This window comes from Mauremys mutica, chromosome 2, assembly GCF_020497125.1.
Source record: "Mauremys mutica isolate MM-2020 ecotype Southern chromosome 2, ASM2049712v1, whole genome shotgun sequence".
In the NCBI taxonomy this organism is placed as follows: Eukaryota; Metazoa; Chordata; order Testudines; family Geoemydidae; genus Mauremys; species Mauremys mutica.
In genome coordinates, this window is record NC_059073.1 from 48,496,215 (window position 1) to 48,513,124 (window position 16,910).

The 16,910-nt window shown below is 46.3% G+C and overlaps 1 protein-coding gene across 1 annotated transcript in view; it reads left to right on the plus strand.

Moving 5' to 3' along the window:
- NBN (nibrin) overlaps nucleotides 1-16,910 on the plus strand; it is a 56,448-nt gene that overhangs the window by 15,443 nt on the left and 24,095 nt on the right. The window contains exon 6 of the mRNA XM_045003676.1: nucleotides 16,590-16,707. Coding sequence (XP_044859611.1) covers nucleotides 16,590-16,707 — 118 coding nt within the window. The remainder of the gene's footprint in view (nucleotides 1-16,589; nucleotides 16,708-16,910) is intronic.

A 16,910-nucleotide genomic window follows, 5' to 3' on the forward strand; every position in this document is an offset into this window, starting at 1 on the left:
CTAGATAATGAGGGCTAGGTCATGATCTTATGTGGAAGAATCACTTTTTATCTTGTGTAACCAGATGATGTGCCTGTGGAGTAACTCATTTTACAAGATAAACAGGGTGCGTACTGTGGCTGTATCACATGAATACACAATGCAAATTGCACTTAGTTCATGCCTGTGCATCTAAGATTGTCATTTGGTCTTGTATATTTCACGTTGTTAGAAATTTAAGAACAGACAGTGTCAGACTAGAAAAGACTAATGGTCCATTTTAGTCTGCTCTCCTACCTCTCCCTTCAGCTAATATCAGATGCTTCAGATAAAAAGGATTATGCACTTGACAGCTTGTTTACACAAATTTTTCTGGAATAAAGTACGGTATGAATTTAAAGTGCTGTGGTTATTCTAGAACAGTTCCATATATGAATGCTCTTATAAACTTTTTCCTTGTTTAGCTTAATCTTAAAGTGAATGGGCAATAACTCTGAGTCATGAAGATGGATAGATCTTGTAATTTTATGCTAGATAGTGTAACTATAGGTGCTGTTCTTCTATTACTAATTTTTTAACTAAGATGTTTGCCGCATTAATAGTCTGTGACATTAAACATCATAAGTGGAAGGGGTGTTAGTTACCTTTGATATGCTCTGAAATTAAAGACAATATAAAATAAAGTCAAAACAATACATGGAAGTGGTTAGGATTTATGATATAAGAAAAATAAGGCATGCTGAGTTTTAACATACTTATTGGAAGAAGATCCTTGAGAAGCCATCTTTCATTTTCTATAGTTAAGCCATCCTGTTTTTCCCTCGTATATTCTTTTAAATTTGTGAGTAGTGGACCCAAGATACCATCACTGGGAGGGCAGGGTGGGGGGGAGAGAAGGGTTGGGGGTTTTCTTTGGTTGTCTAAAATAAATGGAGACTGTTTTAGATGTTGAAGGGCTGCTGGAAAGCCAGGACAAGAGATTTAATTTTTGTCTTAATATGTTTGAAGCTAATCATTAATGTAATGTTTTAAAGAAAAATTGCTGTTAAATCAAACAAGTCTCAATGGCGTATAGCATCATTGAAGAAGGATTACAGTAAGCTTATGTGAACTTGCAGTTTGTATGTAAGAACCGTATGTGTTGAAAATTGCTAAATACTTTGTCAGAGTAATACAAGTATTTCTGGAGCAGTAAACTTTTCAAAGTATTAATTCTGGACTGGTGGCCAGAGAAGAATTTATCACAGTAGTTACTGGCCATCGCTATCTTTTTAAAATTTAATGGCACATCAAGCCCAGTCATTATTCAGAATAATTAATTCATTTCCTTTTAAGTTACAAAAGATTTAAAAACAAAGATACTTGATACTTGATAATTTTCCTTCTCACGCCTAGAGCTGAATAGCTATGAAAGCTTAAGAGAGCTAAATTATGACCAAGATACTGTAGTACCCTGACCTAGAGCAGAACTTTTCTTCTTTTTAAAAACAGTGGTGACAGACCTGCATGCTACAGAACTTCTAGGAGATCTGGTTGTGTCCAAGATCACTTAGGCCATGGCTGCACTTGCAGATGTAGAGCACTGTGAGTTAAACCAGCCTTTGGAGACCACAGCAGGAAAAGCACTGCAGTGTGTTCACACTGTCAGCTGCAAGCGCACTGGTGTGGCCACATTTGTGGCACTTGCAGCAGCATTGGGAGCGGTGCATTATGGGTAGCTATCCCCCAGAGCACCTCTTCCCATTCTGGCGCTGTAGCTTGTGGTAAGGGGGTGTGGGGCATTCTGGGTCCTGTCCCAAAGCCCCGTGATGCATCACTTCACATCCCAGCCATCCCTGTGTTTCCGTCCACATTTGGCACCATCTTTCAATGTTTTTTGTAGTATGCGCTCTGTCTTCTCTTTCGGTCTGTGGGAATGGATCCCAAAATGCTGAGGAATATGCTGATGGGTCTCGCCAGCATGTCACGAATGGCAGTCGAGTTACTCCTTAAGCTACAAATTGACAGCGAGGGGTCCGACGTTGATGTCGACTCCCATTACGCTTGCAACATTAGATTGCTTGTAGCATTCACGGAAATCCTCACCACAGTGGAACGCTACTTTTGGACTTGGGAAACAAGCACTGACTGGTGGGATCACCTCATCATGCAAGTCTGGGACGATGAGCAGTGGCTGCAGAACTTTCGCATGAGAAAAAACACTTTCATGGGAATGTGTGCTGAGCTTGCCCCCACACTGCGGTGCAAGGACACAAGATTGAGAGCTGCCTTGATGGTGGAGAAGCAGGTGGCTATTGCAGTCTGGAAGCTGGCAACTCCAGACAGCTACCAATCGGTTGCTAACCAGTTTGGAGTGGGAAAGTCGACTGTTGAAATTGTGTTGATGCAGGTTTGCAGGGTCATTAATTGCATCCTGCTCAGAAGAACCGTGACTCTGGGTAAGGTGCATGACATTGTGGCTTGCTTTGCAGAAATGGGTTTCCCTAACTGTGGAGGGACGATAGATGGGATGCATATTCTAATTCTGGCACCAGCCCACTTAGCCTCCAAGTACATAAATCGGAAGGGGTATTTCTCTATGGTTCTCCAGGCGCTTGTGGATCACCGTGGGTGTTTCATTGACATTAATGCAGGCTGGCCTGGAAAGGTGCATGACGCATACTTCTTTCAGAACACAGGCCTGTTCAGGAAGCTTCAAGCCGGGACTTTCTTCCCAGACCAGAAGATCACAATAGGGGAAGTCGAAATGCCCATTGTGATCCTTGGAGACCCCGCTTGCCCTTTAATGCCATGGCTCATGAAACCCTACACAGGGAGCCATGACAGCAGCAAGGAGTGGTTCAACAACACGCTGAGTCATAGAATCATAGAATCTCAGAGTTGGAAGGGACCTCAGAAGGTCATCTAGTCCAACCCCCTGCTCAAAGCAGGACCAAACCCAACTAAATTATCCCAGCCAGGGCTTTGTCAAGCCTGACCTTAAAAACCTCTAAGGAAGGAGATTCCATTACCTCCCTAGGTAACCCATTCCAGTTCTTCACCACCCTACTAGTGAAAAAGTTTTTCCTAATGTCCAACCTAAACCTCCCCCTCTGCAACTTGAGACCATTACTCCTTGTTCTGTCATCTTCTACCACTGAGAACAGTCAAGATCCATCCTCTTTGGAACCCCGTTTCAGGTAGTTGAAAGCAGCTATCAAATCCCCCCTCATTCTTCTCTTCTGCAGACTAAACAATCCCAGTTCCCTAAGCCTCTCCTCATAAGTCATGTGCTCCAGAACCCTAATCATTTTTGTTGCCCTCCGCTGGACTCTCTCCAATTTATCCACATCCTTCTTGTAGTGTGGGGCCCAAAACTGGACACAGTACTCCAAATGAGGCCTCACCAGTGCTGAGTAGAGGGGAATGATCACATCCCTCGATCTGCTGGAAATGCCCCTACTTATACAACCCAAAATGCCATTAGCCTTCTTGGCAAGAAGGGCACACTGTTGACTCATATTCAGCTTTTCGTCCACCGTAACCCCTAGGTCCTTTTCGGCAGAACTGCAGCCCAGCCATTCGGTCCCTAGTTTGTAACAGTGCATGGGATTCTTCCGTCCTAAGTGCAGGACTCTGCACTTGTCCTTGTTGAACCTCATCATATTTCTTTTGGCCCAATCCTCTAATTTGTCTAGGTCCCTCTGTATCCTGTCCCTACCCTCCAGCGTATCAACCACTCCTCCCAGTTTAGTGTCATCTGCAAACTTGCTAAGGGTGCAGTCCACACCATCCTCCAGATCATTAATGAAGATATTGAATAAAACCGGCCCCAGCACCGACCCTTGGGGCACTCCACTTGATACTGGCTGCCAACTAGACATGGAACCATTGATCACTACCCGTTGAGCCCGACCATCTAGCCAGTTTTCTATCCACCTTACCATCCATTCATCCAGCCCAGACTTCTTTAACTTGCTGGCAAGAATACTGTGGGAGACTGTATCAAAAGCTTTGCTAAAGTCCAGAAATAGCACATCCACTGCTTTCCCCTCATCCACAGAGCCAGTTATCTCATCATAGAAGGCAATTAGGTTAGTCAGGCATGACTTGCCCTTGGTGAATCCATGCTGACTGTTCCTGATTGCTTTCCCCTCCTTTAAGTGGTTCAGGATTGATTCCTTGAGGACCTGTTCCATGATTTTTCCAGGGACTGAGGTGAGACTGACTGGCCTGTAGTTCCCTGGATCTTCCTTCTTCCCTTTTTTAAAGATGGGCACTACATTAGCTTTTTTCCAGTCGTCCGGGACCTCCCCCGATCGCCATGATTTTTCAAAGATAATGGCCAATGGCTCTGCAATCTCATCGGCCAACTCCTTTAGCACCCTCGGATGCAGCGCATCCGGCCCCATGGACTTGTGCTCGTCCAGTTTTCCTAAATAGTCCCGAACTACTTCTTTCTCCACAGAGAGCTGGTCACCTCCTCCCCATACCTTGCTGCAGAGTGTAGCTGTCTGGGAGCTGACCTTGTCTGTGAAGACAGAGGCAAAAAAAGCATTGAGTACACTAGCTTTCTCCACATCCTCTGTCACTAGGTTCCCTCCCTCATTCAGCAAGGGGCCCACATTTTCCTTGACTTTCTTCCTGTTGCTAACATACCTAAAGAAACCCTTCTTGTTACTCCTAACATCTCCGGCTAGCTGCAACTCCAAGTATGATTTGTCCTTCCTAATTTCACACCTGCATGTCTGAGCAATACTTTTATACTCCTCCCTGGTTATTTGTCCAATCTTCCACTTCTTGTAAGCTGTTTTTTTGTGTTTAAGACGAGCAAGGATTTCGCCTGCCATATTTACTTTTCTTCCTACACATCGGGATGGTTTGTTCCTGCAACCTCAATAAGGTTTCTTTAAAATACAGCCAGCTTTCCTCGACTCCTTTCCCCGTCATGTTATTCTCCCAGAGGACCTTGCCCATCAGTTCCCTGAGGGAGTCGAAGTCTGCTTTTTGAAGTCCAGGGTCTCTGTTCTACTGCTTTCCTTTTTTCCTTGTGTCAGGATCCTGAACTCGACCATCTCATGGTCACTGCCTCCCAGGTTCCCATCCACTATTGCTTCCTCTACTATTTCTTCCCTGTTTGTGAGCAGCAGGTCAAGAAGAGCTGTTCCCCTAGTTGGTTCCTCCAGCACTTGCACCAGTTGGTGCAGAATAACTGTGTATAGGAATCTGGGCCTGGCCCATGACAACATCCCCACGGTTATATCGCGTGCTGTACTCTGCATAACATTTGTGAAGGGAAGGGTGAAAGATTCACTCAGGCATGGACCTTGGAGGTTCAACACCTGGAGGCTGAATTTGAACAGAAAGAGAGCAGGGCTATTAGAGGGGCCCAGCGCGGCGCTGCAAGGATTAGGGATGCTTTGACGGAGCAATTTGAGGCTGAAAGCCACCAGTGGTGCCCTGAACAGGAGTGAAGTGCAGTGGTTCCAATGTTAGTAGGAATCTGTTTGCTACATACGATACTCTGACTTGCGGTGCCTGTTTCTTTCCTGGGCTAAGATATCTTTTACTTAATGCAATAATAAAGAATGTTTTCAAAACCAAAAAATTCATTTATTGAAAAGAAACACAACTGCTTGGGAAACAGAAAGGGCAAGGGGGTGGGGAGAGGAATGGGAGAATCACAGGTTTGCGTATGTCCTGTTGTTCACACTGAGCCTTCCTGGCTAGAGTGCTGTGCAATGAGTGCTGCACTTCAAGCTGGCTAAAATGCACGGTGATGGGGGTTCAGTGCAGTGGGTATGGGTCATAGTTTGCAGGGTTGAGTGGTGAAGCTACAGGTGTTGGAGGCAGCTGGTGGCGATAAGAACCCGGATGTTGGGGGAAGTGGGTTGGAGGTGACATGGGGGCACAAGGGAAAGAGTTTTGGGACAAGGGCGGTGGGGCCGAAGTGCTTTGCCTGCATTGCTACAAGCACCTGAATTGCGTCTGCTTGGTGCTCCATGATGCTTAGCAGCCGCTCTGTGCTTTGGTGCCGGTGATCTGCATTCTGCTGGCAGACCCTCCTTTCATTCTTCTGCCACTCCTGTGCTTTTTGATTTTCATTAAGGGATTGCTGCATTACTTCATGCAGCATGTCCTCTTTGCTTCTACGTGGCCGCTTCCTGATTCTTTGGAGTCTTTTGGCTGTTGATAACAAGGATGCCTGGGATCTCAAGGTTGCATCTGTAAAGCCAAAATGCAACACTTAACAGAGGCAGCATTGTTCACACCAGACAGAGCAATGATTCGTCTGTACTAAAAGACAAACACAGTCTACACAATAGCAGAAATTGCCTGTCCCAAAGCGAGCGCACATAATCCCCAGGAGCTCCAAAATGGTGAGTAAGCGCAGGGGCAAGGGGAACTGATTGTTTCAGGGCTGTACTGTCCTCTGGGTTTCTGTGCCTTGGGGAGAGCCAACAGCTGCAGGGGGCCCCTGTACTGATCACTGTCGCCACATTTTCCACAGGATGAGTTTGTCCTGGAAGATACCTTGCTGCTGAGGGTGACCTGGGAAACGAGGGGAGGGTCTCCTCCTACAATGCGGCTTCCATCCTGGCCCATATGCAGCTTGCCTGTGTGCAGCTATGGTCCCCCCCGCCCGTCACAGCACAGTGGCGCTGACATGTTAGCCTTACTGGGACAAGGAGCACATTAGCTCTGCCAAGGAGCCTGCACAAGTGGATTGCCCAGCTTCTGCATGAGACCTTTGAAGAGATCAGTGAGGCACCGCAATGTGAGAGAGCACATCAACACCCTATTCCGCATCTAGGCATGCATGCAGCCCTAACCCTCCTTGCCACAAGAGCCTGCACAAAACAACTTCCTTTCCAAAATAAAAGCCGCTTACCGGGCACCTCCTCTGGTGTTTGGGGAAGAACAAGCACCGTCCGCTGTGACTGGCTACCTTCCTCCTGGCTTGAAAAGAGCTCCTGGCTGCATGCATCTAGGGATGCCGGGCTGTCTCCCTCCTCCTCAGCACCCTCACTCCTACTTACCTCTTCCTTCTCCTCCTGCCTTGTTGAACTGAGCTCTGCACTGTCAATGGTGGTCTTTGGAGTGGCGGTTGGGTTGCCCCAGGTATTGCATTCAGCTTTTTGTAGAAACAGCAGGTTGTGGGGGCAGCACCGGAGTGGCTGTTTGCCTCGCGGGCTTTGTCATAGGCATTCTGCAGCTCCTTCACTTTGACCCTGCACTGCAGTGCGTCCCTGTCATGGCCCCTTTGCATCGTGTCCCTTGATATCTGCCCAAAGGTATTGTAATTCCTATGGCTGGAGCGCAGCTGGGACTGGACAGCTTCCTCCCTCCAAACACTGATGAGGTCCAGCACCTCGCCATTGCTCCATACTGGGGATCGCCTGGCGCGTGGAGGCATGGAAAGATTCACGGAGAGCACTCCACGCCTTGCTGAGCAAACAGGAGGGGATTTTCAAGATTTCCAAGAGAATTTAAAGGGCGGGTCTGATGCTTGGTTACCTGAGGACAGGGCAGTAGAGTTCAAAGTGATGACCAGAGTGGCTAGAACAGGCATTGTGGGACACTTCTGGAGGCCCATCAGAGCGCATTAATAGACCAGGGTGTCCACACTGGCACCACGGCGCTCCAGTCGGAGCGCAGCAAGCTTTATGCTTCTTGTTGAGGTGGATTAACAGGAGTGCTCTAGCCATGGAGTCCAGGCACTCTACGTCCCTTGCCAGTGTGGACGTGTCATGAGTTAGAGCGCCCGGGGATGCTTTAATGCGCTCTAACTCACAAGTGTAGCCAAGCCCTTGGTTACTACGTGAGAGTAAGTCCATTGATAGTGTAAACTGTGATTAGTGTACGTTAATGGTACTCCATTATCTAGCTGTAAAGCTACTGTTAATGTGTGTTGCCAGTGCATATGCGTCTGAAAATCAGAGTGCATAATGACCAGTCTAAATACAGATGTGCTAAAAGGTGACAATATAATTGAACGTTAAGTGCTCCCTAAAATAGAATTTGACGGATATTTTCTCTTCCTAACATTTTTGTTAACTGTTAAAGCCCCCCAGTGGAATTGAACTTCACTAAACATGATTGACACTGCAGTGTATCATTTAACTTTCAAAGAGATACCTATGCATCAAGCAGGATGAGACAGCTCATATAATAACCAGATCTATATTTAAAATAATTACAGTATCTGAGAATGAATGATCCTTAAGATGTAATTTTCGGGGAGCTATTATAAACTTACTTAGCAACTGCTTGTGTTAAATCTCCAAAAACTCCTTTTAATTTTCACAAATATCATATCTGTTTCCTTCCTACGCCTCAAAAAAGGTGGAGGAGGGGGATTTGGCTGTATATTTTAACTAATATTCTTAGGCAATGCCAAAGACCCTGTGGGAGAAACACTTTTCCATTGATCATTAGGAAAAATCATAATGTTCAGAAGCTTGAGTCTATCAGAAAGCCAGCATGAGTGAAATTACATCAGGTACTCCTGAGGGAATTCTGCTCTAAAAAATTAAAAATTCTGTGCACAATATTTTAAAATTCTGCAAACTTTATTTGTCAACAAATGTGGAGGCTCTGGGGGAGCACCTTGGAGTCATTTCCCCCTCCCCCCCCCAGGGACATGGATTTGGTGTTGAGACTAAACTCTGCCCTGACACAGTGCAAAGGCTGGGTCTTTCCCAGAAACACCCCGGGGCACTGCCCCTCTGTACCAGGTGTGGGCAGGCAGGCTCAGCCTGGCAGGAACCAAATGTGGAGGGACCCAGGTGGGAGTGAGAGGGTTCTGTGTGGGGCAATCTGGGTGTGGGTGGCTCAGTCAGGGGTCTGGGTGTATGGGGGATCTGGATGCAGCAGCAATGGGACTCAGCAGGGGGGGTCCACGTGAAGCTGGTTGGGGCTCAGCAGGGGAGGTCTGGGGGGAAATCAGCGGGGAGGGTCTGGGTGCTGGGGGAGTGGGGCATGCTGGATTGGTGGGTCCGGGTGCAGTTGGTTCGGGCTCTGTGGCATGGGGGCTCAGGTGAAGGGGGCTCATTGGGGTAGTCCTGATGCAGTGGGATGGGGCTCGTTGGGGTGGGGGTTCAAGTGTGGGGAGCTCAGCGAGGAGTGGTCTGGCTGCAGGGGTGGGGTGTGAGAGGTTCCCCAGTGGTGCCACCTGGAACTGGGGTACCGCTGAGCCCTCTGACCCCCCCCCCAGCCTGGGCTCCCTCTCACACTGCTGTTGTGACAAGTTGTAAAGCCTTCCAAGCTTACACTTCCATCAGCATTCACACAGGTAGGGACACACCCAGCTGCAGTCACATGCAAGCTCTCTAACCACCAGCTTCCCAGCCTAGGACCGCAGGGCAGTACTGGCTTTCCTTGGTCATATCTGGCCAATATATGGGTTTAACACCCGATCTGCCACTCCCTCAATGTGAAGAGGACTGTGCACACTTGTGGTAACCAAGCTGAGATTTTCCCCAGACACCTTAGTCAAACGCACTCTGGTTTGGATTAGAACATAAAATGAGTTTATTAACTACAAAAGGATAGATTTTTAAGTGATTATAAGTGATAGCAAACAGATCAAAGCAGATTACCTAGTAATTAACAAAACCGCAAACTGAGCTTAACATACTAGATAGGTAGGATATGAAACAGGCTAGCAGATTCTTAAGGCACAAGCTGCCTTGGCTTTGCAGCTTGGGTTTCCCAGGTTGTCATACACCGCTTAGAAATACCTTTAGCCTGGGACCATCACTTCCCCCTCAGGTGTTTCCAGGTGTGGCGTTGTAGGGAGAGTGAGGTCCCATCGTGATGTCATTTCCCCCTTTTATATTTTCTTCCGACTTGCTGGAAAGCTCTTTTGCTGTGACCTGGGTCAAACCATTCCCATTGTGTGGTGCTATCTCTGAGAGAACAAGGAGTCCTTTTAGCATCTTCGAGACTAACAAATTTATTTGGGCATAAGCTTTCATGGGCTAGAACCCACTTCATCAGTTTTAGTCTCTAAGGTGCCACAAGGACTCCTCGTTGTTTTTGCTGATATAGACTAACACGGCTACCACTCTGAAACCGATCTCTGAGAGGTTTCTATTCTACACAGTTCCTGGGGTAATCCTTGTGCTTCTGTGCATTTCTGCAATAAGCCATTAACATGGTTTGGCCTTTTTACTGTTGTACCTGAAAGGCTACTTGTGGGTGTTTTCAACCTCACAACAGGTTTCAGTAACACATACATAGTGTGATAGAGCAAGGCCGGATGGCTACAGGAAAGTACTGAGGAACAGTTATGTTAGCCCCAGGCTAAGCAAATCCCTAGTACCATGGGAACCAAAATGGCAGTTGCTCCAAGGTAATCAAGGCACCTGGGGCCAATTAAGAACTTTCTAGAAGGCACTGGAGAGAGCTACATTGATTGGAGCACCTGCAGCCAATCAGGGCAGGCTAATCAAGGCACCTGGTATAAAAAGGGGAGTTCACTCCAGTCAAGAGAGGAGGAGCCAGAGGAAGGAAATGCGTATGAGGAGCTGGGAGTCAGAGACACAAGGAACTAAGAACTGAGAGGGTGTACTACTGGAGGATTGAGGAAACACCATACAATCAAGCAGTATCAGACACCAGGAGGATCCTATGGTGAGGATAAAGAAAGTGTTTGAAGGAGGCTATGGGGAAGTAGCCCAGGGAGCTGTAGCGGTCAAGCAGCGGTTACAAGTAGCACTATAAAGATTGCTGCAATTCACAGGGCCCTGGGCTGGAACCCAGAGTAGAGGGCGGGCCCGGGTTCCCCCCAAGCCTTGCTACTCCTAATCAGACATAGGAGGAGTTGATCCAGACTGTGGGTTTCATCCAAGGGGAAGACCACTGAGGGGAGGAAATCCGCCAATAAGCGCAGGACCTACTAGAGGAGAGGAGGAACTTTACCACAGTAGCCAAACTTCATAACTTCACATATGATGATAGCACATACAATCCAATGAGAGATTACTGTCTAGCAGATCAAGACTTTTAGAATGATACCTAACAAGGCTTACTTTGTATAAAACATATCCTAATTACATAACTGTGCTGAATATTGGGGTGCCAGGGTGTCACATGGGGGTCCAGAGGCATGGGGAGTCGGTGGGGGAGCAGCTCCCATACAATAACCCCTTCCCCTATGGCTGAGGAGCGATGGGGGCAGGAAGTATGGGGATGTCTGCAGAGCTTTCTGCATCCAGCGGAGGTTTCTGAGAGTGGATCTGATCTGACCTTGGCTGCTCCTTTCAGGGGAAGAGCAAGTCCCATCTTCCCCAGCCAAGCTGGGACTAGCCGCTGAGCCTGGTAGGAGCCACCAGCCGGGGCATAGTCCCCCCACCCACCCAGCAGTGATTTTCCTCTTCACCAGCTGCTCTGGGCGCTCAAAGCAACACCCTTGCAGTGCTGGGGAGGGGCATGTGACCACCCTTGCAGCGTCCCTTTGCTTCCCTGCCAGACAGTTATTTTTCTGTGGGGAAGCAAAGAAATCTTCAGGGAACATGGATTCTGCATGTGTGCTGTGGTGCAGAATTCCCCAGGAGTAATTCCGGCTAAAAGGGAAGGGGAAAACCCCAAAACTGACTTGTAATTAAAAATCCCAGTTCATTAGTCAACTCGTGTCTTACCTGAAGATGAAAATGAAAATTCGGCACCCACCTCACTTCCTTTGTAAATTCCAGTGACAGGAAAACTGAATAATACCCCCACCAAGTCCATTTTACTCTACTAAATTCTCTCTCTGTTCAGTTAGTTGTGTTCTATGCTACACTTGGCTAATATGTTCTGCAAACCTACTACTCCTGATTCATATCAATTCTAAACTCTCTCTTCTAATATGGGGCTCTCAAGAAGTGACATTTGAGTAGAATATAAGCCCAAATCTACTTCACCATGCTGTGCACATGCATGTGTGGAATAACTTATTGATTACTCTGTGCTTTGTTCTGTCATTCTCTGATATGAGGCTCTGATGCTGCAAATACCTATGTTTTGGTGCTTAAACTGTGAGCATGTGAGTACTCATACTGAAGACAATGGACCACTTGTGCTTAAAGTTGAGCACAAGCTAAAATGTTTTCAGGATTAGGGCCTAAATTGTAAATTTTTGGGGGCAGTGTCTATCTGTACTAATATTCCACTCGACTCTGTAAAATAAATATTCTGAATCCGGTTTATCCATTAGGCCATTAGAAAATTGTTTTTCTGCTCTACGTGTTAGTGTGAGAAGCATCTTTTATCACCAACCAGAACAAGGGAAATGAGTAGTTCTTTGAGAAGTGTCCCTGTGGGTGCTCCGCTTTAGGTGAATCTGTGCCCCTGCGCTTGTAATCTGAGATTTTCAGTAGCAGTGCCTGGTTGCATCACACATGTGCTGTCCTGTGCCAACTCTGGCAGTTACATAGTGTTTTGCGACCTCTAAGCCCCCCTCGCCCAGTTCCTTCTCTACCACCCTCTGCTTGACATGGAGCATTTGGCAGCACCCTTGAGATTTATCTTAAGCCTAGCTTAATTTTGAATACAGATGCTTCCCGGGTTATGCAAACCCGATTTACGGAAATCCGCATTTACGGAAAAAGTTCCGTAAACTTTTTTGGGGGGGAGGCATAATTGTCAGAGATACGTTCCCGACTTATGCAAAATTTGACTTATGCAAGATGTTCCAGAAAGGAACGCTTACGTAAGTCGGGGAGCGTCTGTACTAGTTAGTTAATTAGTAGTTTAGTTTACTACCCTACCTCTTCCCTGTTTATTCTTAACATTTCTCGTAACTTAGGAATTTAAGTTTCAGTTATTAGGAGATCCCTTAGTATAGTATGTTACCGTCCCTTTTGGGAGAAACACTATTCTAAGGGGCATTCCCAGCTCCCTGGGTTTTAAACATTGCCGGTCCACAATCCTGGTGTCTGACGGGCACTCACAGTGTGTCCACTGTCTTGACAGTACACACATACCACAAAAGTGCTCCCACTGCCACAATCTCAAGGCCCATGCCAGGAAAGCAAAACAAAGAGAAGGTTATGTGTAGTAACTGAGGTTCTTTGAGATGGGTGTCTACATGGGTGCTCCACTTTAGGTGAATCTGCGCCCCTGCCCTTTTAATCAGATAGCATACAGATAGCATAATCAGAACCAGCAAATCATAACCTTTTCATAGACACCTTACTTGACCTCCTTTGTACATGATTTGGTGCAACTATAGGACCTTGGTTGCAACAATGATCTATATGGTCACAGTTCATGTCAATAATGTCACACCAACAAAAGTCAACATTCAGACCTGTGCAGAGATTGAAGTTCAGCGGGTTCTACCTCGACTCTCTGGAATCTATAGCCTGTCTGCCCCGGCACAGATTTACCACTAGTCAACCTAATTGCTATAATGCAAGCCATCACATAGATATTGGCCTGGACCTGCCTCTGACTATGAGGCCGTATGTCAGCAAACACATTTGTTGTCAAGCATGCCAGACTACACATGATGCCTGCCAGGCTGGCTCAGGACAGTATATACCCCCCCACACACACAAAAAACTGTCTACATTGGTGGCCTCAATCACACAATATCTGTACAGGAGTTCCCTTTGCATGTCCCCACCCCTCCCTCGATGATACTTGCAACAGATGCCGCTCTGCTAGGTTGGGGGGCACACTTGAGCAGTCATATGATCAAAGGGTGTTGGCCTCCATTGGAAGCAACATTACACATAAATCTACTTGAGCTGCGGGTAGTATGCAATGCATGCTCACGCTTCCTACCCAGGATCAGAGACAAAGCCATAAAGGTGCTGATGGACAGCCACACTTGTATGTTTTATATAAAGTGCCAATGAAGGTCATGGTGTCACTTCCTATGCACAGAAGCAATGCAATGTATTGGTGCATCTGCCATAACATCAACATCTCAGCCTCCTACCTACCAGAATGCCAAAACACCATAGCAGATATGCTGAGCAGAACCTTTTCTCAAGACCATGAGAGGGAAATGAACACCAAGGTACTGCTGAACATATTCAGATGCTGGGGGTTCCCAACTATAGACCTCTTTGCAACAAACCAAAACTCCAAGAGCCCATATTTCTGCTCCAGAGCAGGACTGGGACTTGTTCTCTTGGTGATGCCTGCCTTCGCACATGGGATACACATCTACTGTATGCATTTCTCCCGATCCTTCTAGCCAGGATCATACACATGGTAAGGACCGACAACTCCAGAGTCATCTTGATAGCTCCCACATAGTCCAGACACGTGGTTTCCTTACCTCCTGAAGATCACTTTGTGCCCACCACGCACTCCACTTCTACCTCATCTCCTGTCTCAGGATGCAGGCAGGTCTACCACCCGAACCTAGCAAGACTCCACCTGAAGGCATGGCTACTCCATGGTTCCAAGACTGTGAAATGACCTAATCAGAGGAGGTAAGGGACTTTCTTTTAAATAGCAGAAGATCTACTACACAATATACCTACCTTCACAAATGGAAAAGATTTCATACATGGTGTCAGAATAGTCGAACAATGGCAACTACCTTTCCTCTACTTATGGTATTGGATTACATGTTGGAATTCAAGAAATCAGGTCTTTCATTGAGTTGGGTCAGCGTATACCTTGTGGCAATCACGGCATTCCACCACCAAGAAGACAAGTTCTCGATCTTCACCCACGCTACCACCAAAGGTTTCCTCAATGGTCTCTGCCACCTCTACCCTGAAGTACGAGCCCCCCACTCCATCATGGAACCTCACTCTGGTGCTGCGATGCCTTATGGGGCCCCCTTTTGAACCACTGGTGATAGGCTCACTTCTTCACCTCTCCATGCCTTCCTTGTCATTATCACATCTGCCTGAAGAGTGGGAGAACTGGGACCCTCATACACAATATTTTTCACAAATTTACCCTATGACCACACCCCAAGTTTCTGCCTAAAATAGTTTAGTCATTCCATTTGAATCAACCTATCCATCTCCCATCGTTCTTCCCAAAACCTCATGGGAACAAACAAGAAGCAATGCTTCATACCCTGGATGTCCAAAGGACTCTAGCATTTTACATTGAAAGGACAGAGTCTTTTAGAAAGTCACCAAAGTTCTCTCTTTCCATCATGGAACTATCTAAGGGAGACACCATATCCAAAGGCTGTCAAAATGGATCTCTGGCTGCACTGGCTTTTGCTATCGCCATCTTTTTAATAATTGGAGATATACCAATCTCCTAGAACTGGAAGGGACCTCGAAAGGTCATCGAGTCCAGCCCCCTGCCTTCACTAGCAGAACCAATTTTTGCCCCAGATTCCTAAGTGGCCTCCTCAAGGATTGAACTCATCAACCCTGGGTTTAGTAGGCCAATGCTCAAACCACTGAGCTATCTCTCCCCCCTAAATACAAACTCCAGTGCAGACCCACACACATTCCACCAGAGCTTTCTCTACATTGATAGCCTTCCTCAACAATGTGCCCATTATGGACATCTGCAGAGTAGCAACTTGGGCCTCTGCCCATACATTCACACAGTACTATGTGGTATAGCTGGATGTGACATCAGACGCTATACTGGGACTTGTGATTTTATCATCCGCCCAGACTGCAACTCCAAAGCCCCTCCATTCCAGAGAGGGGCACTGCTCTACAGTTACCTAAAGTGGAGCACCCACATGGACACTCTTTGAAAAAGAGACGGTTACTCACTCTGTGCAGTAACTGAGGTTCTTTGAGATGGTTGTCCCTGTGGGTGCTCTACTACCCACCTTTCTCCCCTCTACTTCAGAGTTTTTATGCTAGAAACTGTGGTAGAGAAGTGAGGGTTCGTCGCACAATGCTATGTAACTGCCAGAGGTGGCACGAGATGGAGACCCAACCAGGCGCTGCTACTAAAAATCTCCCATTACAAGGGCAGGGGCGCAGGTTCACCTAGAGTGGAGCACCCACGTGGACACCCATCTCAAAGAACCTCAGTTACTACACAGGGTGAATAACTTTCTCTTTGTTTTGCTTAATGAAAAAGTGTGTGTGTGTGTGTGCGCGCATGCACATATTGCTATTAAAGATATGTAGCACACTCAGTTTTAGTACATGTTTTTCATCTCTTCTAATACATGTACCTTATCCCTGTTTAGAAGGACCACTTGTAGTAGTGAGTAGGTTGTGCAGGGATCCTTGAGACATGGGCTTCTGCTGAGATTGCCAATAAGGTATCTGTCATGATGATGGTTTTTATGATGTGGTTATCATTTTTGTGGAACTGGCACTTAGACCACCAAGACATTACTGATGGTAATGACTCTGGGTCACACTTGACCTGTGCCAGATTTAGGTAAGGATTATCAAAGGAGCCTGAGAGAGAGAAAGATGCCCAACTCCATTGAATTTGAAAATCTCTGCCTCAAATCACTGATCCAGAAATGAGGCTCCATATACTGTTATAAATCCCTTGAAAGATCCAGTCCCTCCTTTCCCCATTTTATAAGTAGTTATAACAGCAGTAAAGAATTACAATATGTTTTGATGCCCAGCCTTCAAAGATTTCTTTTGAAATAAACAAAGTAGAAATAAATTGCAGTAAAAGCTGCATACAACATAAATCTGAATTTTATAACTTTGTTTCCCCCCTCATTGTAGTTTTTATCCTCCAGTTGATGAGCCTGCTATTGGCCCTGAAAAATTGGATCTGTCTATGCGTCATGAAAGAAAAATTATCTTCAGAGGCAAAACCTTTCTGTTCCTAAGTGCTAAACAGGTAACTGGTCTCTGGGTTGCAAAGATGTAAAGACAATGTTGATCAAAGTATTTAAAAGATACTTTGAAACAGAAACCATATGAAATTAGTTTTGTTTGTAAAAATGCACCAATTAGAATTCAAAAGTAACACCTTGTATGTTGATAGTGTATTGAAACTGCACTCGTACAGAAGGTAAGTAATAGGGAGTGAAACTTTTGTGG